At 35.9% G+C, this 27736-nt stretch overlaps 1 protein-coding gene across 10 annotated transcripts in view; it reads right to left on the minus strand.

Annotated features, from left to right (window-relative positions):
• The window catches only part of PTPRM (protein tyrosine phosphatase receptor type M), a 1039589-nt gene that overhangs the window by 607939 nt on the left and 403914 nt on the right, over positions 1–27736 (minus strand). For all 10 annotated transcript variants that reach the window (XM_043975661.1, XM_043975656.1, XM_043975655.1 and 7 more), the window contains exon 6: positions 6526–6700. In XM_043975661.1, coding sequence (XP_043831596.1) covers positions 6526–6700 — 175 coding nt within the window. The remainder of the gene's footprint in view (positions 1–6525; positions 6701–27736) is intronic.

The raw sequence follows: 27736 nt of genomic DNA on the forward strand, positions 1-27736 counted from the left end.
TTATTAAGATAAAATGATAAACACTAAGGGAAAGAATTCATTAATCAAAATACAACTGAAGGTACAAATCCATTTAATTCTTTCTTCAAAAACAGTAGACTACCAAAAAAAATAAAATTTTAAGGGGGGGGGGCAGGGGGCAGCTAGGTGGCGAAGTGGATAAAGCACCGGCCCTGGATTCAGGAGTACCTAAGTTCAAATCAGGCCTCAGACACTTGACACTTACTAGCTGTGTGACCCTGGGCAAGTCACTTAACCCACATTGCCCTGCAACAACAAACAAACAAAAAGGGGCAGGGGCAGCTAGGTGGTGCAGTAAAGAACCTGCCCTGTATTCCTAAAGACCTGAGCTCAAATGTGACCTAAGACAATTGACAATTATTAGCTGTGTGACCCTGGGCAAGTCACTTAACCCTCATTGCCATACCTATGTGTGTATATGTGTGTGTGTATGTGTGTGTGTTTATACATATATACACATATATGTGTGTATGTGTGTGTATATATGTATATATATATATGTAATAGACTACAATTACAAAAAGATTTTTCCCCTCCAGTGTGAGATATATTCATGAAGAGAATATACTAATAGGGCTTTAAAATTTTTTTCTTCCTATGAGAAGCAAAATGGTCTCTGCCTTCAAGAAAGCTATATTCTGGGGACAGCTAGGTGGCACAGTAGATAAAGCACTGGCCTGGGATTCAGGAGGACTGGAGTTCAAATCCGGCTTCAGACACTTGACACTTTCTGGCTGTGTGATCCTGGGCAAGTCACTTAACCCTCAGTGCCTAAACAAACAAACAAACAACCCCCCCTCAAAAAAAAAAACCTCCTATAAACCTATATTCTAAGGAAATAGACAACATATACATATAAAGGTATACACAAAGCAAATACAACACATCCTTTTAGCCAAGTCACTTCTAACCTCTCTGGGCCCCAATTTTCATCTGCAAAATGAAATTATTTGGGCTGATATCCTCTGAGATAAAGCTTCTTAAATTGTGGGTCACAACCCCATATAGAGTTGCATAACTGAATATGGGGGTTGTGATAAATTTGGCAGTAAATGTTTGATTTTTATACCTATTTTATATACCTTGTTATCCAGGGCTGCATAAAAATTTCTTGGGTCAAAAGGAGTCTCAAGTGGAAAAAGTTTAAGAATCCCTGTTCTAAGGGTCCTTCCTGCTTTAAATCTAGCTCTTTTTAACCTAATGAAACCTATAAATGAGAGTTCATTATTTTTTTGTCAATTGCAGGCCTGAGGACACTTATTCTGTCTTGGTGGTTCTATACATTAAGATATATTTGAAATATCTCACTGGCAGAAAGTTTGTTGTTAATACAATGACCAACAAGGATTCCAAAGGACTAATGATGAAACATGCTCTCCATCTCCAAATAAAAAAGTGGGGAACTCAGAGTACAAATTGAAGCATATTTGGGTAGGGGATATGGGACCTGGATAATGCAAAATTTGTTTTGCTTGATTAAATACATTTGTGATTTTTGTTGTCCTTGGTTCCTCAATGGGTCAGAGAGATGGAGGGAGAAGGAAGAGAATTCAAAAATGAAAATTAAATTAAATTTTAAAAATTATATATCTTCTGAGGGCAGCTAGGTGGTACAGTAGATAAAGCACCAGCCCTGCATTCAGGAGGACCTGAGTTCAAATCCAGCCTCAGACACTTGACACTTACTAGCTGTGTGACTGTGGGTAAGTCACTTAATCCTCATTGCCCCCCTTGTACAGGCTAGGGCTTTGCACATGGCAGACCCTGCACAATTCAACAACTATTTATAAAGTAGTTGGTATGTGAAATGTGATAATCATTTATTAAGTACCTATTATGTGCAAGGCACCAGGCTAGAGGTTGCTTAATTGATAAATAATGGTTGACAGAATGGGAGCATCATATTTATCACAAATCTTTTGAAATGAAGGTATAAAGGGAAAAAATTACTTCTTTAGTTGGCATCTTCAGAAAAAAAAATTCAAGGGGCCTATTATTTTCAGAAAATCACCAAATTTTAGATCTGGAAGGGGCCCTTAGTGGCCATCAAGTCTATCCTATACTCATTTTATATCATAGCCAACATCTAAAATCTATTTGAAAACCTCCAACAAGGTGGAATTTACTATCCATTTCTCTTTTGGACAGGTCTGATGGTTAGCATTTGAATATGATTGTTCATGTGTGAGGAGAGTTTGGGGAAGAAGGAGGGGAAATGACAATCACTACAAATCTCAAAAGCCATCAACTCTAATTGGTAAAGTTTTTGAAATAGTCCAAAAGAAAATAATCTAAGATGAAGAGAGACACTTACACATATCATAGATAAGAACAAAGTTATTACCTCCAATCCTTTTAAACTTATTCTGAAGAATAACCAGGCGGGCTATAGCAGAAAAGAGTTTTTGGAAGATAGTGATCTGCTATATAAACTACTTACTTAGGGCAGCTAGGTGGTGCAGTAGATAAAGCACCAGCCCAGGATTCAGGAGGACCTGAATTCCAATCTGGACTCAGACACTTGACACTTACTAGCTGTGTGACTCTGAGCAAGTTACTTAACCCTCATTGCCCTGCCAAAAGAAAAAGAAAAAAAAGAAAAAGAAAGAAAGAAATGGAGAGAGATAGAGAGAGAGATAGAGAGAGAGAGAGAGAGAGAGAGAGAGAGAGAGAGAGAGAGAGAGAGAGAGAGAAAATAAACTACCTACTTGCCTTCTCTGGGCCCTCTTTTTCTTACTAGCCCACCCTAATTGGGACCACTGAAATTATGATTGAGTGAATGAGTGGGGGTAGGGGAAGAGACACCATCCAAAAGCCCCCATTCAGGAAAAAAAAATAAGAAAAGAGCATGTTGTTATTTTAAGATCAATATTTTATTTGAATAGAAATATATTTATTTTTGACCTCTACTACTTATACAAGTAGCTTACTAGACTGAAGAGAGAAAGGATAAAAGACTCTGAATGATTATTATAAAATTTTGTTTTTCCTTCCTTCCTCAGATGTAAGACAAAGATCTTGATCTAAGTGGCTCAAGCACTGCTTATTAAAGGAACAGTTCATCTTTCACCTAAACCCTTGTTGTTGTTCAGTTGTTTAAATTGTTTCTGACTCATCCTAACTCTGTTTGGAGTTTTCTCAGTGAAGATACTGGAATGGTTTGCTATTTCCTTCTCCAGGTCATTTCACAGATGGGGAAACTGAGGCAAACAGGGTCCAGTAACTTGACCAGGGTCACACGGTAGTAAGTGTCTGAAGCCACATTTGAACTTATGTCTTCTTGACTCCAGTCCCTGAGCTCTATCCACTGTGCCACCTAGCTGTTCTCACCTAAGCCCGTAAGAAAGAAAAATATATACTGTATATGAATGTGCATGAAAAGATATATGTAGGTATACAGTAGCTATATACCACACTTTAAGAAAATATATGTATAGGTTATGGCTAATGTTAAATTATAGGGTAATTTGCAACATTAAAGCTCACCATTATGATTTAATTATTTTAAATTGTAAATGTACTTATTAAATGCCATTATCAAATGGCCATAAATGTATTCAACAAATATGTCTTGAGTGCATCCTAGAAGGTACTGTGTGAAGGACTGGAGGAAATACAACGATAAATCCTTCAGAGAGCTTATAATAATTTCAAATATTAGCTATAAACCAAAAAAGAAAAAAATCTTCATGTTCTACTGAAATGTGACAATTTTCATCAGCTGTTGGTCTAAATATTTATAATTCAGATTTCATACTCCATGTGAGCATTTGGGAGCTTTATATTTTTTCACTGAATATGAAGACAGAGGTATTGAGGTATTAACCAGGTCATTTATTACATTAGAATATTATTGAACATTATCTGTCCCTTAGCTGCTTAATATCAGTGAGTATGTGCAAAGGGAAAGAGGAGTTAGCAAAACCATCCAATTGGAGGAGAGGACAAACAGTACAATGGTTGAGTTTTACATTCTTTTTCATAGAAATCAGTAGATAATTAGGGACCTCTGGAGATTTTCTTGATGCCAAGAATGCACAACAAACAAAAGAATGTAGGACAAAACAGCTAATTAGTTTGCAAGATAACTAGCACCATTATAGGAGTTGAAAAGAACTTCTGCCATCCCTTTTCCATGCAGCTCCCTTGAAGGTTTCCTTGCTGGATGCTACAGAAATGATTCTATAGCATCAGAGGCATGAATGTACCTAATCATGTGGGTACCCTGTCATGTAAGTTCCCTACACTTCTGTATCATCATGCATGGTCTCTGATGACATGTTCCTTGTCCGTATCCATGTTCCTACTGGTGGTGAGGTAGCAGAGGTGAAAGTGCTATTCCTACATAGATGGGGAAAATCATGCTTGTCACTTATCTTACTATGCTTTTAATTCAATGTCATTTTTTTTTTCTTCTTTGACTTAATAATGTATCCTTTGGTTGATTAGCAACAGAAATATACAGTCAGGAATTCATGCTGTATTTTGGGGTAAATGTTAACTTGGACCTAAATTATATCTTAAATCTGGGATAGCATGAAGGCAGGATGTATACATATGCATGTGTGAGAAAATAATAATAATGGATTCCTTGGGGGGATCCAGAGATTAAGTTAGTTGCTTTCTGTCCTCCTCACCCCCAAAAAATCAAGTTTTAGGAGGAAATTTTAATCCTGTTCAGGGTCAGCCCAGGGGGACAATAGAGATGGAAATTGATTCTTTTGTCTACCTCAGTGAACTGATGGGATTAAACCACGCCTAGATAATGTACTTTGCCTTGAACCACTTGGGGGAAGAGTCTTTTTGCACACTTCCTCCTGATGTCATCTGTAGAGATCTTTATTTATTTTTGTTCTGGGCAATGAAGGTTAAGTGACTTGCCACTTGCCTAGGGTCACACAGCTAGTAAGTGTCAAGTGTCTGAAGTGGGATTTGCACTCAGGTCCTCCTGAATCCAGGGCCAGTGTTTTATCCACTGTGCCACCTAGCTGCCCTGTAAAGATCATTTTAATTTGGACCACCCTCAAGTCATGTCAACCAATGGAATTGAATGATGCTAGCCAATTAATTAGGTTTGATCAATGTATAGTGACCGGCCTCTATCAAATAAAGAAGATAAAAGCCTTAACCACAAAGGGTCAGAAGGTTGGCGCCATCTTAGCTTGTGCTCTTGGCTCAGAATGCTGTTTCTTTATGATCACTCTCCTTTTAGGACAGAGTAGGTAATGTAGGGCTTCTGAACTCTGCTTGAGACTATGTGCTGGCTCCCCTAAAGAGAGCATGAGTCCTCCGGGGCTTTTCTCCTGCTTGGCTGAACAGTCACGTGGTCTATGCTTTACTGCCACAATAGGTGCAATAGCCATTAATATATAAGAAGCAAACAATAATTTAAAAAACACACATTCATATATGTCATATTTGTACATCCATATACATGTATATGGATGTGTGTATATGTGAGTATATATGTATGCACATGCATTTCTGTTACTGTAGATGTATATCTGTCACTAGTCAACCTAGTTAAGTAGGTGTATTAGGTCAAAGAAAAATAAATTTAATTAAACAGCGTATAAGTGACAAGAATGATTTTCCCATCTGTGTAAGTATAGTATTCCCACCATGCCACCTTGCAACCAACATGAATGTTTATATAGGAAAGGAACATGTATTGAAGGAATATGCATGGTGGGCACAAGTGTGTGTATATATGTATATGTGCATGTGTATGCATATAAGTATATGTGTATATATGTATATACACATACAATGAAAAAAAATCAAGCTTCTGTTTTCTTAGAAAGGAATACAAATAGGTACCCATAAGCCATGTGAAACAGTGAGATGAACTACCAAGCGTTTACATTTTTTCTTCTGGAGCAGGAAAAGATTCCTAGCTGAAGGACATTAGAAACTTGTGAAATAACCCTTGGCCAACTCAAGAAAAATAATCCCTTTACTCCTTTCATTTCCTTGCCTACTTGGTCAATAATGACTTAACTTTCCTGTCATGCAAAATAAAGCCATAGATGGTTACTGAAACATAATGAATTTTAACACTGTTTTATCAATATTGTTTGTGTGATATGACTGGGCATTTTTATATGAACACTGCTTGGTTTTATTAACCACCCTCCTGTCATAAACACTCCTGTCTGGTGAATATTTGCATTTTAAGTGGTTTTCTATCAGTAAATAATGTTCATTCCTTAAATAAATTTATAGGCTGTAATCACTGCATATGGACTTGGCAGAAGCATTTGCCAAGAGCACATTCATTCCCACTGCAAACAAGCAAGAAAACATAAATAAAATACAGCTTTCAAAAATATAACCCATGTGCAAAATATGTATTTAAAATGCAATTTGTCAACATGGGCTTTTATAGACTTGCTTTTCAGAAGAAGCAGATAAGTTTGAGCTTTAAAAATGTAATGAACTAACAAGTGTACAATGTGTGCTTATTTCAGTATAGGAGTCTAGAAGATTAAAAAAATCAAATACCTTTAACTACCAATTCAGCATAGTTTGATATTCCAACACCCCCTTCGGTGCGTATCAGACAACGATAGTTCCCTGCATCTTGTTTTGTTGTATTCACAACGTTAAAGGAAGCTGTAAATCGACGAGGACTGGTCACTTTGATTTCCTTCAGAGGTGCATCCCTTACATCAATGCCCTGTGTAGTGGTGGGGATGGAGCAAGGCAAGGAGAGAAAGAGAAAGAAAGTTATATTTTAAGGTGAAAAATTACAAAGCATTTAAGAGTAACCCTCATATCCAAACTTCAAAAATGCCCAATGGAAGAGTACAGATGTTACTCCCATGCAAACCTCAGTTAAAGCATACATTATCTAGAGGCAACTGTTCAGCTAGAACAGCTGGTAAGGATTCTGAAATTCTGCCATCCTAAACACTTTAGAGATTGAGTGATACTGATTTAAGAGTGTGGGCATTTGTCTGCTGTTTTTTTGTTCCTCCAGAATATTAATTCTGTTAAAATTATTTCTACTTAAAATAAAAAAAGATACTAGGCAAATTTCTTTCCCTGCTCCTGCCCCTCCCTCCCACCTCTTTCTTTTGCATAAAGAACTTAAATTGCAAAATCTCTTTTAGCTCCTTAATGAACTAACAAATAGCTTTTTCATTGCACTTTGGCTTTTTTTAATGTTTGCCTAGTTAATCAAGTAAGCTATAGTCTACCCTATTATTGCCCTCGTTTTGCATATGAATACAAAATCACATTAATCCTCACAAGGATTAAAATCTCACAATGAATCATGACAGGGGTTAGCATATACCATGACCAGACCAACTACCATGGGGGTCCAGATGCTGGGGCCAAGAACCACCAAGTAAAGGGGTCTGAGATCCAGAAATAGAAGGTATGGACTTGAGGGAGAAGGGTCAAGTCTGACATACAGGACCAAGAAGAGTAATATTTTTTCTTGTTATTACTTTGTTAAACTTAATATACATTCTCCATGTATGTGTATGTATATATATATATATATATATATATATATATAACAAAACACTATACACAAAAGCTCACATTTTTCTATACAAGCCTCTTGTTCATTTTCATATATTGAAACATTTGCATTAAGTTCATAAAAATGTTTTTTTCAAGAAATAATTATAGTTTGTACATAGTATATACTCAATAAAAAATTGTAAATGTTGATTGTTTTGTAGTATTCTCTTAGACATAAAGAAGGGAATCTGCTATGAAACTAAGGTAAGGTTTAAGAAGAAGTATACTTGTACATGCTCAATACTTGCTGAATAATCCACTAGCTAGGGCAGCTATTGGTCAGTTAGGTAATACAGTAAATAGAGCTCTGGGACTGGAATCAGGAAGACCTGAGTTCAAATCTGACCTCAGAGATTTACTAGCTATATGACCCTGGGCAAGTCACTTAACCCTGTTTGCCTCAGTTTCCTCATTTGTAAAATTAATTGGGGAAGGAAATAGCCAACCACTCTAGTATCTAGTTTCTCTGCCAAGAAAACCCCAAATAGGGTCACAAGGAGTCAGACATAACGCATCAACAACAACTGACCAACCAAAGTTCAATGCCTGCCCTTCCCAACTTCCTCTATTTTTATTGATGATATCACAATCAATGCAGATACCTGAGCTCAAAGCTTTGATATCATCTTTTAACTCTTTTTTGCATCCTTGCCCACTACCATATTGATTTGAATTTGGCACTATCTCTTGGCCTTCATCTTCTCTAAGGGTGAGATCTTACCCTTACCTATGATCTGAACTTGAATCATCACTTAACTGTCTCTCTTTTCATCCTAGAAAGTGACAGACTAGATGATGATGAAATATAAGAAAGAAGTGGGGGCAACTAGGTGACACAGTAGATAAAGCACTGGCCCTGGAGTCAAGAGAACCTGAGTGAAAATCCAGACTTAGACACTTGACATTTACTAGTTGTGTGACCCTGGGCAAGTCACTTAACCCTCACTGTCCAGCAAAAAAACCACAAACAAGTAAAAAAAAAAATATATATATACATACACACATATATATATACACATATATATACACATATATACACATATGACAGAAGTACCTGTTATACACTAAGTTTTACATATATATGTGTATATACATATATATATATATATACACATATATACATATACACACACATATGACTTATTATACACTAAGTACCCTACCCCAGTATCCAGGAAACCTTGTACCTTTTAGTGTATATTTTTTCAGCGTTAGAAATCTGTATTGTTCACTAAGAAATCTAAAGCCTAGTAACAAAATATATTTCAGTTCTGTAATTAGGAGATTCAGTTGTTAACAAAGAGAAATTAACTTTATAATGTTATTTGTAAGCATTAAAAGACGCAAATAATAGACACGTAAAATGGAATTTTCTACATAATGCATGATGCCAAAGGTGATGTTAATCTGGATATCAATGTCAAAATGCTAGGCTAATAAAATATTAGTCAATGATTTGTTTTATTTCTGCATAGTTTCAAATAGAATGCTTCCTTATTCCTTTAAAAGGTAGTATGTGCCAAAATAATTTTGAGCTTAAGGAAAAATCAAAAGTACATAATTTTATATATGACAATTATATTATCTATTACAGCCATTGAACTGAGAAGTTCATCAATCAGTTAATCAACCAGCATTGATCAACCAGGGACTTAGGGACTGTGCTAAATGTTGGGAAAACCAAGAAAATGGTGGTGAGGAGAAAGGGGTTCAAATCTCACAGCCACATGCAAATAATTATGTAACAAACAAGATCCATACATGATAAATTGGTGATAATCTCAGAGGGAAGGTGCCAAGATTAAAGAGGATGGGCAAAAGCTTTTTGTAGAAAGCGGAACTTTAACTGAGACATGAAGGAAGCAAGGGATCTAGGAGGTGGAGATGAGGAAGAATATTTCTGGTCATGGGGGACACTCACCAGTGAAAATGCCCAGGGTCAGAGAGAGTGTCCTTTGTGAGGAATAGCAAAGAGGTCAATGTCACTGGATCAAAAGCCAGAGAGCAAGAATGGACTAGAGTAGGGAGGGACTTGAGGCTGGGGAGACCAATCAGGTTTTTGCAATCATCTATTCATGAGATGATGAGGGCCTACATCAGGGTAGTACCAGGTGCCAGAGGAGAGAAGGGGTTAAACAAGCGAGATGATCAGAAGGTAAAAATGATAAGACTTGATCAGGACAGCTGTGAGCCTAAGTGACGGGGAGGATGATAATATGACAGTAATATGAAAGCAGTAAAAGGGAAAGGTTTGGAGGGAAAAATAATAAGTTCAGTTTCAGACATGCTAAGTTTAAAATGTCTATAGGACATCCACTTTGAGATGTCTCATAGGCAGTCGAAGAAAGAAGCTGAGTTTGGGAGAGAAGTTGGGGCTAGACAAATAGATCTGAAAGTCTTCAACATACAGATGATAATTAAACCAAAATTTTGGCAAAAACTGGTCTTCCTTATGACTGCTTTGGAATTCTCATACTGTAAACAATTAGAAGTTTTGTAGGAAATGACTTGGCCAAGTTCAGACACAAATATGGTTTTGTCAATACAAGCACATCGATTTGTTTTTCAAAGTTCATTTCTGTCCTGGAGGGCCAATAAGTATGCACTTGAAATTATTTTGAGAAAGCTGTCTTTTAGAGTTCTACTTGGTTAATCTATATTTTTTTAAAAACCTACTAGAGAAATAGTATTAAATTTTAAAATGGCTTCATTGTCATATTTTAACCTAAAAGATAGAAGACAAATTAATAAAGCAAAATATTCATCCTGGCTTATTTCGAATAAATGACTACATGTGAACTTCACCTAAAATCTGAAAAACAAAAATCCAATGCCTTTTTTTTTCTTTTTTTCTTCTTTTCTTTTCTTTTCTTTTTTTTGCAGGCCAATGTGGGTTAAGTGACTTGCCCAGGGTCACACAGCTAGTGTCAAGTGTCTGAGGCCATATTTTAACTCAGGTCCTCCTGAATGCAAGGCCAGTGCTCTATCCACTGCACCACCTTCCTGCCCCCAAATGCTTTTTCTTAAAAATTCTTTCTTTTAATTCTTAAATTTTTCTGTGAAAGGCAAGGATGACTATCTCATTCCTCTTTCTTCTATGAAGGGGGAAGGACGAGAATTCTCCCACTTCCTCTATAAGTTTGTGCACAAGGACAGGCTTAGAATATGGACTTCTATTCTGGTCACTGACATCTTCTCTGGTCTCCAGGTGTCTTTTGCTTTCTGAAGATTGTTTGGAAAGGGACATTTCATACCCAATGGGACCCACACAAGAAACTCTTCAAGTGTCACCAATAGGCATGTTTATGTATATAAGCAATAGTCCCAAATTAACTTGGAATTCTATATTCCCTTACACAATAGAGAAAGTTATTAATAAGTACAAAATAGACTACCATAGTGCATCAACCCCCAGGGGACATTTGGCCACCAAACTGGAAAGGGAAACTTTGTTGTGCTGTCATTTTTGAGTCATGTCTAACTCTGCATGCTCCATTGGGGTTTTCTTGGCAATGACAGTGGAGTGGTTTTCCATTTCCTTCTCCAGTTCATTTTAAAGAGGAACTAAGACAAACAGGGTTAAGTGACTTGCCCAGGGTCACAAAACTCATAAGTGTCTGAGGCCAGATTTGAACTCAGAAGATAAGTCTTCCTGACTCCAGGTAGAGCATACTATCCATTGTACCATCTAAATGTCCCAAGAGAAACTTAAAACTACTTATATCTGAGAAGCTAAACTCCCAAAGCCATGTTTTGTACATAGATTGCAATTAAAGACACATAACAATAGGGAGTAATCTCTTTTACATGGAAAAATCAATACTATCAAAAATACCACCTAACAGCAAAGGACAACCCAAAAGGAAAAAGTTTTGAATTAAAATCTCAGCTAGAAAATCCCAAAGGAGAAGAAAAAAAGGGGGGGAGGAGAAAGATGGGATTTCTCAGCTAACTAGAGTCATTCAGGGATGAGGAAAGTCCATTAATGATGAAATCATCTACCACCCTGGTTCTCTGGTTGCTGCAGGTTTATCTATATATGGTAATCTAAGATGATGACAGCCTAGTTGGGTGTGTACCCAACACCATGATGCCACTTCTGCCACAGTTACCATCTCCTTTTTTGCTTTTCTTTCTCCCAAATCTACTCAAAGGTTTATTCAAGCTATCCACAGGCTGTGTCATTTCTACAGTTTAGTTGCCAAATTATATGAGAGTTCCTTGGCTAGGGAGAGTTCCATGAAAGTGAATTTCTCCTTTTAAGTCTCTCTTACCAACCTCTGCCCAGTGGAGGTAGCAGATAACTTTGTCAAACAATGGATGACTCTCTGGGAGGTGGGATACAGTGGGCAAAAGAGTTGATGTATTACAAAATATATCAATTATATATATATATATATTTATATATATGTATATATATATATGTGTGTGTGTTTGTATTTTATAATATACATACATGCATGCATACATACATAAATTACCAGCTCATAGAGCTTCCTGGCTTTCTTGTCTTTCAAGAGATCATAGCAAATCTTATAAGAAGGGTGTAATAATTTCAGTTGTCTCCCTGCCCCACTAAAAATCAAATCCTCTAAGCTATGCAGTCAAAGTAAGACCTTTAATAACACCTGAAAGCACCCTTTCCTACCAGCAGGGAATTGGAGTATTAACTAATCATCAATTGCCCAGGCATTCCTTCTAGTATAAATCTGTTCATATCCCCAAACAAAAATAGCACCGTTCTTTTCCCAATGTCGTCTCATGCTTGATCCATATAAGAAGCCTATGAAAGTTCACAGGGTTTAGCCAGTTTGGGTGCCTGTTTCAACCAGACACCCCCAGCAGACCTGACCTATTCCTACCTTCTTTTATATTACTATGCAGAAGCCTCCACATCCTACCCTTCGCCACAGTGCAAATATGTCCTCTATATAAATCTTACTTATTTTACTTTCTTTGTTAGCCCTTGAATAATCTGTATTCTATTTTGTGGGACTATACCTTGCAGTTACACCAGTACTCTCTTTTTAAGGCATTTGCCATTGGCTAGAACTGAAAGGTAAGAGAGGCAAGTACAAGAAGGGTGAGGAAGTGGGCAAGACCAATGGACAAAAAGGCAGAAGCAAGAAGACACGTTCCAAAGATCAACTAATAAAGTAAGCAAGGAACAAAACTAAACTAGCCAACCATCTCCTACTTCCCTCCCTGAGACCAATTAATTATAATAAATTACTAAAGGAGCAAGGAAACAAAAAATAACAAGAAATATTTTGGCAGACCAGTGGCAGACCACTCCTTAAAATTCCCAAGGAAAATAAAAACAAGAATTAGGATTTTAATGGAATCTCAAAGGTCAAACTTGAACCATCATTAATGTTTTTGAACTAATATTAGCATGTGTAAACCACATTTATGTAACTTACAATATGCATTTTAAAGGAAGATATATGTGCAGAACTAGGGACTTGTTTCATTCTGAAAACTGTGGGATAATGGGAAAAAGTGTCAGTGTATTCTTGGGATATATGAAACAACATATAAAGAAGTCTAAACTTTTATTACTAATATTTTAAATGTTTTAATGTATGTTATATTACTCTATTTCTTTATCATACCATTTTGTTCTAACAAAATAATAGTTTCTTTCCCAAAGAAATGTAAATTAAAAATATATAAATTCCCTAGTGTTGTAATGAGATATAATCCCCTGTAACCAAATTATATATGTGTTTTTGTTGTTATATACATGCATATTACATGAAACACGGATTTTAAGACCCAGAAAAAATGATCATGTCCAATTGATACACTTAGCTGAATATAAAAATCAAATTAAACTAGGTTAAGCAATGTACAATAATAAATATTATACTTCCATTAAAATGTGGAATGAGTATTAAGGATGGAAAGCAATATCTAAATGCCTACAAGGTTAATCACTCAAATTCAAGTATACCCATTACAATTTATGAAATCACAGTAACTTCTCCCAAGTATGTTTTTCCTGTTAACAAATACAACTGCATAAGGACTAGAAATTGTCAAGGGTCCATTTAGAAAACAAAGGAAGGATGAAATGAAGAATAGAGAAGAAAGAATAATAGGGAGGTCATAAGAGACAGCAGAAGAGAGGAAGATTAAAATAAAAACAAAAGGAAGATTTTAAAAAGTGGGAAGGGAGGGAGAAAGAGAGAGATGATAAAAGGCAATTGTTACCGGAAAGGTTATTTTTTGTCCAGAGGGGAAAAAATAAAAATGTACACCCAGATATAACACAAAATATATGCCTTTTTTTATCTTCACAGAGCTAGAACATCTTCTCTTGACAAACTATTCAATACATTACATTATGTTACTTTGCAGAAGTGATGAATTAGAAATTACCAAAGATCAGTAATCACTCCATCACTCTGAGCCTTAGTTTCCACATATGTAAAAAAAAAAGGTTTTTATGTTCAATTCTGTCAGTTTAAACACCCCAGTTGGTTTAAAAAGTCTGTGTGGATTCAGCTTGTGTCTTATCATATTATCATTCCACATAGGAAAGAATCTCATATAACTGATGAAAAAATGTTAAAAATTATGAGTTACATTACTTGCTACTTTAATATGCAGGGCTACAAAAATATTGCACGCCTATCATTTGTTAACTTAATAAAACATCATACTGATACTTAACTTTAAATTATATTAATGTGTTAAACTCACATCTATGAAAATGCAATAGTCTTAAAATGATTTTTTTTTTCAATTTGAGCAAGCTAGAAGAGGGGGAAAAAGATTGATAGTTATTTAAATTAGACTTACAACCATCTTTATGCCATGGACTAACTCTAAGACTGCTAAATGAGCAGCAATTTACCAGTAAAAAGAAACCCTACATATTAAACCTTTCAGAAATAGTTTTAGCAAAAATCAGAGTTGTGATTGAAAAAAATTGAAGTTCTGGGATGTTAGCAGCACTTTGAGTAAATTAATCAATTTGGGGGCATTTGGAATGGCTCAGAGGCAAGAGACATGGGGTCAGTCACCCATTCCCTAACTATACAGGTGGGGATTAAGCAGTTTTTTCATTTACTTAATGGGGGGGGGGGAGACAGTCTATGTTATTCAGCTTTCAGATATGCCCATTTGTAAAATGATTATTAAATTCTTGCTACTAGATCACTAATAATATCTGCAGTGCCTCAAGCCTCAAGTAATTCCATTTAAAACATTTCACATTATTTAAATCAAATAGTAATTTAATATCTCAACAAAAACTGCTTCCTAAAGGTCTTTTCATTATGATAATTAAGCTAACACTGGCCTTTGAATTTCTCATCCCTTTTATAACCAAGACAACTATAGTATTTATCAATTTTGATTAGAAAAGATTTAAGATCCTGAATTATGTTCTACTTGTTCCATTAACATATATGAACAAGTACATTTCAAATATCTTATGGGTCACCTCATGAAAGATAAAAACTTTTATGTAACAGATTCTTTTTAAAAATTTTTTTAAATTAAAAAAATTTTTTTTGACAGGGGCAATGGGTGTTAAGTGACTTGCCCAGGGTCACACAGCTAGTAAGTATCAAGTGTCTGAGGCCACATTTGAACTCAGGTCCTCCTCAATCCTGGGCCAGTGCTTTATCTACTACACCACCTACCTCTTAAAAGAGATATATTTAATTGGAATTTGAGGTATATTTAAAGTTCAGTTCCATTACTTAAATAAAATAATTTGCTTCTAGAGCAGGGAAAAACTTGTAATTTCATCTGTCTAAAGAATTTGAAATTGGGAAAATTTCACCACCCTTGAAGAAATCTCAGTCAGATTCCTGGGGGACAATTGTAGATGTTCTGATTATAGCTGATCTTCCATTCTCCTTCCCCTTAGCTCCCTCAACCCAGACTGGAGCTTTTTCATACTTAATGATTTGAACTTAAAAACAAAACAGAACAAAAACATGAGTTAGCCTCAGGGGTAGAGATGGTTTTCAAAATTATTTTGCTGAATTCCACCTGCCTGCAGGTCTCCCTCCTTGAGTTCAAAACTCAGTAACTGTAGAAGGGGAGATGGATTTTACATCCTTTTAATTCTTTTTTTTTTCAGGGCAATGGGGGTTAAGTGACTTGCCCAGGGTCACATAGCCAGTAAGTGTCAAGTGTATGAGACCGGATTGGAACTCAGGAACTCCTGAATCCAGGGCCGGTGCTTTATCCACTGTGCCACCTAGCCACCCCCCATCCTTTTAATTCTTACATTATATGTTTTAAAGTTCAATTAATAAAGTAATTTTTATTAGGTTTCATGATTGACAAGAATCTACTGGATTTTTCTAAAAAAGAGAGAAAAAAATCTTGTACCTACTATCACTGACCCAATTTCAGCCTATGATAGAACATCAGCAATTTGTCTCTTATTTATAATTTTAGAGAATTGCCTGGAGAATTGAAAGGATAAGGGCATTGTCATATAAACTAAAATGTGGTCCAAACATGACTTGAATCTAAGGCTTTCTGACTCCAAGGCCACTCCCCTATATATTAATTATCACAATCTTCATGCCTGACTGATAGACCATTTTTAAAAGATATAAGTCTATCCTTAAAATTCATTTGAATGTTAATGAACATGATAATGCCTAATAGTATCAATATGGTAACCAGAAGATTTTCCCAAAGCTAACATGCATCAGAATTAGAAACACACGACTCCAGATCTAATGATTTTAATCATCAAAAAGATTCAGTTACCTAACTATAGGGCTTACTGCTACTAATATTGGATGAAGGTTGATAAATACCCATTTTAGATGCTATTTAGTATTTCCCAGGTATTATGTAGAGTAACATAATCTTTAGACGGGAATTCTTAACTCTTTTAATGTCACAGATCTCTAGTTCAGTCTGAAACACCCACCCCTCCCCCACCCATCTCAGAAAAAAAAGTAAGTATATAAGAAAAAATGCAAGGGATTATAAAGGAAAACAATAATATTAAAATAAAGTTATCAAAATGTTGTGGGTTTTTTAGAGTTTATAGACCCTCAAGGTAAGAATGTCTGCTAAAAGGGACAAGTGTCATAAGCTGGAGGCTGCTAGGTAATATAATTCATAGAATGTTAGACTTTTAGTCAAGGGGATGTGAGTTCCAATCCTGATTTAGATGCTAAAGAACTGTGTGCCCTTAAGCAAATCACTTAATCTCTTTCCATCTCAGTCTGCTCATATATAAAATGATGATACTAATAGCACCTAAGACCACTCTTCTTAAACTTTACTCTTTGCTACATACTCAACTATCCATCTTGCTGTTCCTCAAACAGGATGTTCTAACTTGTGACTCTGTCTTTTCAGTGGCTACTCTGTATGCCTGGGATGCTCTCCAGTCTTATGTCTATATCCTGGTTTCCCTCACACTATCTTTTCCCAGAGGGATTTGCTGATCCCTGGCACAGATAGTGAATTCTCTGAGATTAATTCCCATTTATACTGTATATATCCAGTATGTACAAAATTGTCTGCATGTTGTCTCCTCCATTAAAATGTGGGCTCCTAAAGGACAGGGACCATGCTTTTTTCTTTGTTTTTTAATTGTAGTAGTTGTTTCTTCTGCTTTTCTTTCTGTCCTCAGCTCAGAACAGTGCCTGGTACACAGTAAAGACACTTACTAAGTGCTTGTTGAATAACTCAAGTTATTGAGTTTGTTGAATAACTTCAAGTTGTTTTGAAGATCAAATGAGATGATATATATAAAGATTTTTGCAGCTGTAAAGTAGCATACACATATCTAAAGAGAAATCCCAGGGGTTCAGAGTGCTTGAGTAAAGTATGACTAAGAAATTCCCATCTCATAGTAAAAGGGATATCTCAAGCATTTCTGTTATTTCTGTCCTAGCAGTGACCCTAATTTGATTGTCTCTCAGTGTTGACTTTATTTACTGTGTAGTAGTCATTGTATACACTATCCTTTGGAATCTGCTTTCTTCAATGAGCATCACCCTGTTCAAATATCCAATATTTCTCTGAATTCTTTATATTCTGATGCTTTAGTCTTTTTTTTTTTAATTTTTGCAGGACAATGAGGAATAAGTGACTTTCCCAGGGTCACACAGCTAGTAAGTGTCAAATGTCTGAGACTGGATTTGAACTCAAGTCCTCCTGAATCCAGGACTGGTGTTTTATCCACTGTGCTACCTAGCTACCCCGACAATGCTTTATTCTTGATGAACTTCCATGAGCTATCAGTGATCACAACTGTTATGTTATGTCATTTATTTTGGCTCCAAATAATTAGCTAGGAACAATGTAAGTTCTTTCTAGACCTCAGTTTTCTCACCTGATTACCAAGAAGGTTTGACTAAATAACCTCTAAGGTCCCTTTAAATACTAAATCAGTTATCCTATGAGAACTGGTGGATGTTGGGGACAGTGAGATTTTAGCTTAACCTAAGAGGAAATGTCTTCACAAGTTGAGATGTTCAAAAGAAGAAAAAGCTGCTTCAGGAAGTCATGGGTTCCCTTTCCCTGAGTTCTTCTGGGGACACAATAGTGAAGAATCTTGTTCAGATTTGGAGTAGACCAGATAATATCCAAAAGTCATTTTAACTTTGAGTTTCTGTGATACTTACTAGCTGTGTGGCCTTGGGCAAGTCAATTAACCTCCTTGAGAGTTACTAATTAGACAAATGAACCAATCTAATCATGACAAACATATTATATATATATATATATATACACACACATATATATATATATATAGTGGTCACAGTCTAAATCTATGGTTTTATTGCTATAAAGAACATTCAGTAAGGAAACTAATTCTACCAAGACAGTTTGAAGCAACTTCCCTCAAACTTAATACCTTAGGGACTTTCCTGCCTCCAAAATAAGTTATTTGTCTAGAATTATTGAACTTGTCATTTTTGTCATTCAATATTGTTCTTACATTACATTCACAAAAATAATGATGTTCATGCACTTCTGTTCATTATGATGTACTTAATTATGAGATGCAACATACCATAGTGGATAGAGAACAAACTTGAAATCATAAAAACCTTGGTTCACACCCTGACTCCATATCTAAGAGTTGCTGGAGATCAGTGCATCTCCCCTTTGGTGTAGGGCTCTGGATTAATCCTTTCCAATTGCAAAAACACTTCATTTTGTCAGCTCGCAGCATATATAATGTGATTATACCCCCATCGTTCTATAATTTTCCACCTCTGGGGTTCAAGGTCAAACTGCTACCATATGGTTTTTGGTTACCTATTTTTCCCCTTCATGTCTAAATATTTAAGCCAATAGACAACACAAGAGAAGTTACTTGAGCTGTGATACCATCACATTATTCATGCTGTGTATGAAGATGGGCAATCCCAGAAGTGTTCTTAAGCCTTCCCATTCAAGCAGAGTGGTAAGAGCTAAGCAAATTGACTTGCAGGTGAGAGTCAGCATGATCCCCTCAAAGGTAAAAAGCAATGATAGCTCCTTCTCTTAGGATTTCTCTCTCTGATACTCAAGACCCAAAAGAAGAAAAAAAAAAGAAAAAAATTGCTTTGTTCTGACTCTGGTTTTGGTGAAAGAGTAGTGACATTAAAATATATCACAGGTAATACCTACCCTTGCAACCAAGAAATATACATATAAAGAATATGTACCTCTTGGCCAAACATTGCTTTCTTTTCCATTTCTCATTTTAGCCTATCTGCAGAGTTAGTTCTAAAAGAGTGGAGATGGGGGTGGGGAGGAAAAATAGTTTCTTCAAAATCTTAAGCCATCACTACTCTCATTCTTCTGCTACCTCCAAAAGGAGAGAGGGGAAACTGGGGCAATGGTGGTGGAGGAGGAAGGAGGAAACTCCCAAAGTGACCTGATACCAAGTATATTCAAAGGTTTTCAATTAGCAAATGTTGACAGCATGCTCACCATTGCCCACATCATGCAACACTTCTCAGGGAAGGCGTTCTTATTTCTGTGTTCTGGACCCCTTGCGTAACCTGGTGAAGCCTACAGACCCCTTCTCAGAATGATACTTTTAAATACTTAAAATAAAATTCATAGATTTTCAAAGGAATATAGGTCTTCAAGTATTTTTTTTAAGTTTAAACTTCTGAGGTTAATAAGCCCTACGTTAGAGGAAATGTCAATTAAGGAGAATTTTCAATATGTACGTATTGTAAACATAAGGACTCCAAAAAAGGAAGAAATCAGTCAACCTTCCTTCGTAGTCCGAACAATAGTAGTTCCTATGTATATACTGTAGCATTCTATATTTACAAAGTATTTTCCCATGCATAATCATGAGGCATAATTATACTCTATCCTCATAACAACCCTGTAAGGTTGGTAGTGCAAGTACCAGCAAACTAACTTGACAAATGAGGAAACTGAGGTCCAGAGAGGTTAAGTTAATTGCCCAAGAGATCACAGTTGTTAAGTGTGGTCTCCAAGTCCTGTGTACTTACTGAAATGTGGAATGCTGCTGTGAGCACCATTTAGGTTGCTTGGAAACAATAACTACATACAGAGCTGATTCATGCGGTGAGTATGGGAAACACTGTCCCAGCAGCTATTCACCAGAACTATTTTGCTCTAAAAGACCCAAACCACTGACATTCTTTAAGAAAATCCACATCCTTCCAGTTCTCTAAGGGGAACCATATTAATCTGTGGTATTCAAAAGCACAAATTCTAAACCCAGGCTGAAAACCTTCAAATCCTTTTCTATAAAACCTTTTAAGTCAAAAAGCTGCACACTCCTGCTGAATTTGTTTCTCTCAAGGCAATCCCAGCAAAACTCAAATTTTAATTTTTATCCTATTTGAGTCAATTTAATTTGTTCTTGTTTTTTAAATCAGTATCTCCAGATATAAATGACTGATTCGATTTCTCTCCAGAATCTCAACCAATTTCTTCTTCTATAACACCTTCATGAACTAAGGTTTTTCCTTAATGCAAAACATTCTAGAAACCATACTCAGGTCATATCACCGAACACTCCAAAAAGGTCTGTTGTGTTTCTAGGGACAGTGTTTTAAATTATACCACATACTCATCAGGAGCTCAAACAAACGTGGAGGAGAGACTTTAACTACAGAAAAATTTAAAAAGTAAATGGTTCCTATAGCGACAGTAGGATGGTCCCCTTGTGTATACTCAGTATTTTGTATGACTGTAAGTGCTGCTAAATTTATGCTTTAATATAGATGTGTGTAAAATGCCCAAGTTAAGTTTACCATGGGAACCATAATTTTCCTTCCTATCAAATCTATAATGTGGCTTTTAGACATTGTAACAGAATGGTTCTAATGCATCAACATGATATTTTCTTTTGGAACATGCTGCTCATAAGCCAAACTAAAAGCCAGCAAATAATTTTAACAAAGATATGTTCATTGGCATGATGAAACCCAAGTACACACCCCCATCTGTACCAAAACACACTTGCATGATCACTGGGGACATTCATAAAACAAGTGAATATAAGGACTGTCATTTACATGATTATATAGTGACAGAAAAAAAAAAGCAATGCATGAATCTGTCATCCTGAATACTGTGCCATGTCCTGTCTTGGATCATGTACTTATTTTCCAAAAGACAGCAGTTAAAAGGATATTATTATAGTTTAAAGTTTATTTGTAAGCTAAATATCTGCAGTAGGCCAAAAGCAATTGTCTTTACAAAGACCATGTTAAGTAATGAAAATCTGAAGCTTTTCCTCAAAAGACATTCTGGAGCTTTCTGCACTCTGAAAATGCATGTGACAAATTTATTAACTGGTAAAAACCACTTTTTTCCCCCACACTTGGATAGTTCATACACAGCTAAATGGAATAATATATCAAACTTTCAAAAGAAATAAAATACTTTTGGGCCAACAGTAATAAAGAGTTTTCAGCCCCCAAGTGTAATTTTTTTTCAGAAAGTTAAAAAGTGCCTGAAAATAAGAGATTATAATGCATTGTACTAGTCACAAGAAAGCATCTCTCAATCATAACTGTGGCAGAGGTTAGTAACCAGAGGGGGACATCAAAGTTATTAGGAGGTGGGGGCAGCTAGGTGGCACAGTGGATAAAGCACTGGCCCTGAATTCAAGAGGACCTGAGTTCAAATCCAACCTTAGACACTTGACACTTACTTGCTATTTGACACTGGGCAAGTCACTTAACCTCATTGCCCCGCCCCCCAAAAAGTCTTAAAATTAAAAAAAAAGTTATTTGGAGGCATTATTAATATCACATTTCCCTTAATTTTATTTATTTTTCCCTTAATTTTAAATTTATTTGAAGTGGGGAGGGAAGGTATCTATGAGTGCATGGGCGGGGGTGGGGGGGGGTACAGGGCTGAGAGGAAAAGATGTTTTATTGGGATGCATGAGAAAAGGATAGAGGTAAGGCACACAGGAGAATATTAGGCATAATTTGTGTTAGTTTTTGAATGAAAATTACTAAAATATCTATTTTCTTATTCAACTATTGCTTTTCCACAATCCCCCAGGGAATAGATGCACAGGCTATGGGAAAAGTCACTTCAACAGTCAGAAATGCTACAGATTGTGACAAGCTTTCTTACACCATGGATAATTCCTTCTAAAGGGAACACACTGAGAAGGCAGGAATAATTTGCACTTTGTTGCTGTTGCTGAATTATTTTAGTTGTGTCTGACTGTTCATGACCTCATTTGGGGTTTTCTTGGCAAAGATACTGGTGTGGTTTGCGATTTTCTTCATCAGATCATTTTACAGATGAGGAAACTGAGGCAAACAGGGTGAAGTGACTTGCCCAGGATCACATAGGTGGTATCTGAGACTAAATTTGAAATGGGGTCCTTCTGCCTCCAGGCCAGGAGCTCTATCCACTGTGCCACCTAGCACTCCAATTTGCACTTATGCTTGGGAAAGAAGCCAATCCATGGGACTTCTGGGGTCATCATAAAAAGAAGATAATTATCACAGGACAAGGGTTCTGAACTTCTTCTGTATCCTGGACCCCTCTGGCAGTGTGATGAAATCTATGGACCCTTTTTCACAAAGATATTTTTAAATATACATAAATTAAATTGAACTAAAATAAAATAGAAATAAATAAAAATGTATTTAAGAGGAAAAAAAAGCTTAAGGACCTCCATTTAAGCTTCTGCTTCTAGAAGCTAACTTCAGAAGTTAATGTTGTAAATATTTCATTCAATTATCATGTTTATTTAAACATATATATTTTCTTTGCATCTGCTAAATTGTTGAAATTAACATAGTTTCATTTTAAATTGAAATCCTAATGTCATGTTAGCATCTCATTCTCAAATATCTGTTATTAATAAAATCACCTAATATAAGGGCTATAAGGAACTCTGGAGATCATTCATTCCTTCATTTCACAGATGAGGAAATTGAGGCTCAGGGTGGTTAAGTCATTTGTCCAAGGTCACAATGATCCTCTGACTCTGAATCAGACATAATTCCCTCTGTACTGAGCAATGTGAGATTGCTAGTTAATGACTGAGCCAAAAAAACGAAATTCCATCTGGTGGAGATATTTTAGGTCACTTGATCTTTGTGGGTTTAAATTATCATTACTTTCAAATAAGGAGGGCAGGACTAGTCGAACAGAACCTTTCAGAGTCTTTGCTCCTACCTCTAATACTTTATCCTAATAGGAAAAGGAAGATACAGAAAAACCCATATGCAAGTAACCCAAGAAGATAAAATGGCAGTGAAAAGTCTATTTGTCTCAGTGAGGGATGATGTGTAAACAATAAAACCTATCACCTGAAAACAAGTGCCACCTTTCTTCTAGTTTCCCTATGAGGGTAGTTTCTATGATTGTACAATCCAATAACATGCTGTAGGAATTTGACCAAATCACCTCTCTTTGTCTCTGTTTCTTCATCTGTAAACAAAGTAGGTTATGCTAAATGATCTCCAAATGCCCTTCAAGCTTTCATTTTTGTCTTTGTATCTTCCCCCAAAACCTAGCACAATACCTGGTAGAGAGTAGATGCTCGATGAAGAGATGCCTCCTGATGAAAGGATTCTATGAAATACTTTTGATAATGTGATTGTTTAGCAGTAGCTTAAATATCTATGGTGTCTAGGGGTTGGAAGATGGCAGAACTTTACATATTTACTAGGTTTCCTCATGTAAGTTTTGTTCTCTGACACACATTAAAAATATGACACTACAAAGGCCACTTTCAGTCCCCCTACAAGTCATCTTTGTGTCACTATTTGTTCTGATGACTAATACTTGTCTGCCATTCATTGATGGGCTTGAGATGAACTCTAAGAGGTAAAAAATGGAAGAGAGAAAGAAGACATAGCAATGCATACAGAAATAAGATGCAATAAGAGCATTCCTAGAAAAGTGAAAATTGAAACAGATGTGGGGAAAACTCGTATTCCCCTAACTTGGAATAAAGTTCAAGTGTAACCCATTTTCAGAACTATAAAGTGTCCAGTTTCAAGCCTGGCTTTGGGTATTAGCTTTATTTTCTATAAAGTTGAATTGTGTTATTCTGTACATAAAATACTCTGAGAAAACAACTCCCAAAGAACGCACAGGAAATGCAACAAAATAAAATTTGAAATGCCCACAGAAGAACAATAATAGTTTCTACTCACAATCATAAAACCCTTAAAGGATGGACAATGGAAACAAAACCATAATAACATAAATTGCCTGGTAAGTAGACAATATATAGACAGGAAAAAGATACAAATCAGGAATCCCGTAGTCCTTTACTCAATAAATTAAATATATTTTGCAACATTTTCAAAATGTGGGCTCAAAAAGGAAACAGAATATAATAATAGCTAATATTTATAAGACCTGAAAAAATGCCTTAACACATTATATGATTTCATCTTCATAAGTACCCTGCATGACAGGGTACTGCATGTATCATCACTCTCATTTTTCAGATAAAGAAACTGAGGCTCAGAAAGGTTGAATGACTTGCCATAATTATACTGCTAGTAAGTATACAACAAAGTCTCACTCTAAGTCCAGTGCTAACAAAAACAGACTGCCTCCTCTCTTAAAAGGAAAGGTGATAATCTCTTCTTTTTTGTGTGTCTAACCTATCATTTTTACAGAGATTAGCTGATCCACTAAATGACTCAAGTATATACTTATTTGTAAAAGCCAGAATGTTGGCATCACCAGAGATCACGGAGGGATTCAGCTCTCAACAATTATAAAGCTGCCAGGACTCCCCCCTCCCCACACATTTCCAGCCAATCCCATTGCTGCTGCCTTTCTATGGCAACCTTTCATACATAACAAGATAGTCCACATACATCGGACCCTCAATAAAGGAAGTATGTGAACTATGTGTTTGTTTGGTTGCTCAGTATCACAGAAAACAAAAAAGTAAAAGAAAAACCAAGTCCCATATTGGCAATAACCTGTGTGGTCCACAGATGTGACAAAGAAAATTCAGGCAGATGGGACACATCTGTTAATCATAAACATTCCTTCATTACTGTCATCATCAGATTTATTTGTATGTTATGTTTATGTTGAAAGTCTTATCTGGTGAGCACATTTAATTCATAATGCATGCAATCCAACAGCTGACCTTTCTTACAAGATGATGATTAATATATCCATGCACATACATATATTTACACATATTTTAATAATGTAATATTTTATACAGTTGCACTGCACTCTTATTACTCTTCCTCTGAATTATAGAATAACAGAATATTAGAGTTGGAGGGACCTTGGAAATCATCTAATCCAACCTGCTCATTTTATAAAGGGAATTCAGAGCAAAGCCACACAACTGATCAGTGGTTGAGCAAGGTTTAATACAGAGTTCTCCTGACCAAGTTCACCGCTATTTTCACAGTGCTACCAATTTCCCCTCACATCATTTAAAATTTTATGCTGACTTGCTCTACTAGGTGCAGTACTAGATTTGATGTCAGGAATATCTGAGTTTAAGCTTGGCCTCAAAAACTTATTGTGTGCCCTTCTTAAAGCCTCAGTTTCTTCCTTTGTAAAATGGGGGTGGTGATAGCACCTATTTCCCAGAGCTATTGTGATACTAAAATGTGATAATTGTAAAATTCTTTGAAAACATTAAAGCATTATATAAATGCTATTATAAACAAGAAAAAACAACATATACTTACAGCAGACACAGCACTGAAAGAGAAGTCAGAATCCCTGAATTTTAATTTAATTTTACCATTCTGTAAATATAAGTCTTGGGGCAGCTAGGGGGTGTAATGGACAGAGCAATCCTAGAATACCTGAGTTCAAATTTAGCCTCAGATACATAAGACCCACGTGACCCTGGGCAAACCAATTAACCCTGTTTGCCTCAGTTTCTTCATCTATAAAATGAACTGGAGAAGGAAATGGCAAACCACTCTACTAACTTTGCGCACACACACTCACACACACACACAAAACCCAAATGGGGTCATGAAGATCTGGACATGACTGAAACAAATTAAAAACAACAACAAAAAATACAGGTTTTAGTGACAGCCTTTGGGCTTTATTTCACAGCCACATCCCTCTCCAAGTGGTCAAGATAGCATCTCATACTGGAAAGAAAAAAAGAACAAACCATATAACATGCATATTCTATTCACAGCAGATGAATAGCATAAGTTTTATAATGAAAAGGTAGTATAACATTTTATTTCATGTCAGCCAGTGATTGTATGGGATACCTATATGCATACAGACATAGACATAAATATACATACATGCATACATGTATGTAAATATATACACATTAAGTGGAATCAATTTGTTTTATTCAATGGGTTAAATGAAGTATTTTTGGTAATAATGTAATATGAACATGGTCTATTATTAATGTAAATTATAGAGAATGGACACTTCGCCCAGTCTTCCATGAAGAAATGGCTTCATAAAAAGTTGCATGTTCTTGAACTGTACAATCAAAATCATGATAAAAATTACAATAAGCGGGGTGTCAATATGACTAATCATTTCAGAAGACCAGAGAGAAATGAGAAAGAGAAGGAGGAAATAAAGCAAGAAATAGATATGTTGGGTTTAGGAAATAATTTACAGGCATTATTTTCTATATGTTGTATAAATCTCAACTCATACAGTAGAAATCTGACATGTATAGTTCACATTACAACTAGAGAATGAATACAAGCTCCACTCTTCTAACTGCTTCTTATTCTTCTCATTGCTCTTTTCATTTGGAACATGTCTATTAGCATTCAAGCATAAGATGTTCATTGCTGAATTATATTCCGAATTTTATAGCAGAAAACCTTCTTCTAAGAGTAGAAAATATTTTGGGGTCTTTTTAAATAAATGCTAGTTTATACATAATCAGTATTCTATGATCTCAAAGATTCCATAAACTCTTGGCAATATTGGAAGTGATTATTTTGATAGTGACTTTGGTTTTAATACCAGATTCAGTATCATCCATTGGTGCCATTGTTGGACACAAAACTTCTGCAAAAAGAGAAGGGGTTTTATCCCTTTCATATTAAGATTTCTACATTAAAGGGTACACTCTTTCATAAAAATAGGGTGGTCAGTTTCTATTTCTGCCAAACATCCTTTCTGCTTGACCTTTAACAAACTGAATAGAGACTCACTGACTTCTTAAATTGACTCTTCTGAGCTAACTGTAAACAGAGAGTTCATGATGACATGCAACTTTCAGAGGCAGCCTAGCATAATAGCTTCACATTATTTTTAAAAATATATTTACTTGCTAGCAGACGGAGAGGAAGAGCCAGATTAATCATAAACAGGGGCATGAAAAATGAGCACACATGTTGGGGCATGAGCTGTGAATGAACATAGGCATGGTGGTTATGTTCATTATAGTTACCAGAAGAAGATCTGGATTCAAATACTACTTCTGACACATACTGACTGAGTGACTAAGGGAAAATCACAACCTCCCAGTGCCTTTGGCAGTTCTCTAGGACAGTCAACAAGTATTCACTGCTTCCTATTCACTAGGCACCATGCAGTATCTTAACAATAAAAAGAAAGACAAAAACAGTCCCTGTCTTCAAAGGCCTCCCATTCTAATGAAGAAGACAAAATGTTAATAGTTAGGATGAATGTGTATGTATGTAGGCATATATATATATATATATATATATATATGTGTGTGTGTGTGTATGTGTGTGTGTTTATATATATATATATATATATATAT

This window comes from Dromiciops gliroides, chromosome 1 (genome assembly GCF_019393635.1).
Source record: "Dromiciops gliroides isolate mDroGli1 chromosome 1, mDroGli1.pri, whole genome shotgun sequence".
In the NCBI taxonomy this organism is placed as follows: Eukaryota; Metazoa; Chordata; class Mammalia; order Microbiotheria; family Microbiotheriidae; genus Dromiciops; species Dromiciops gliroides.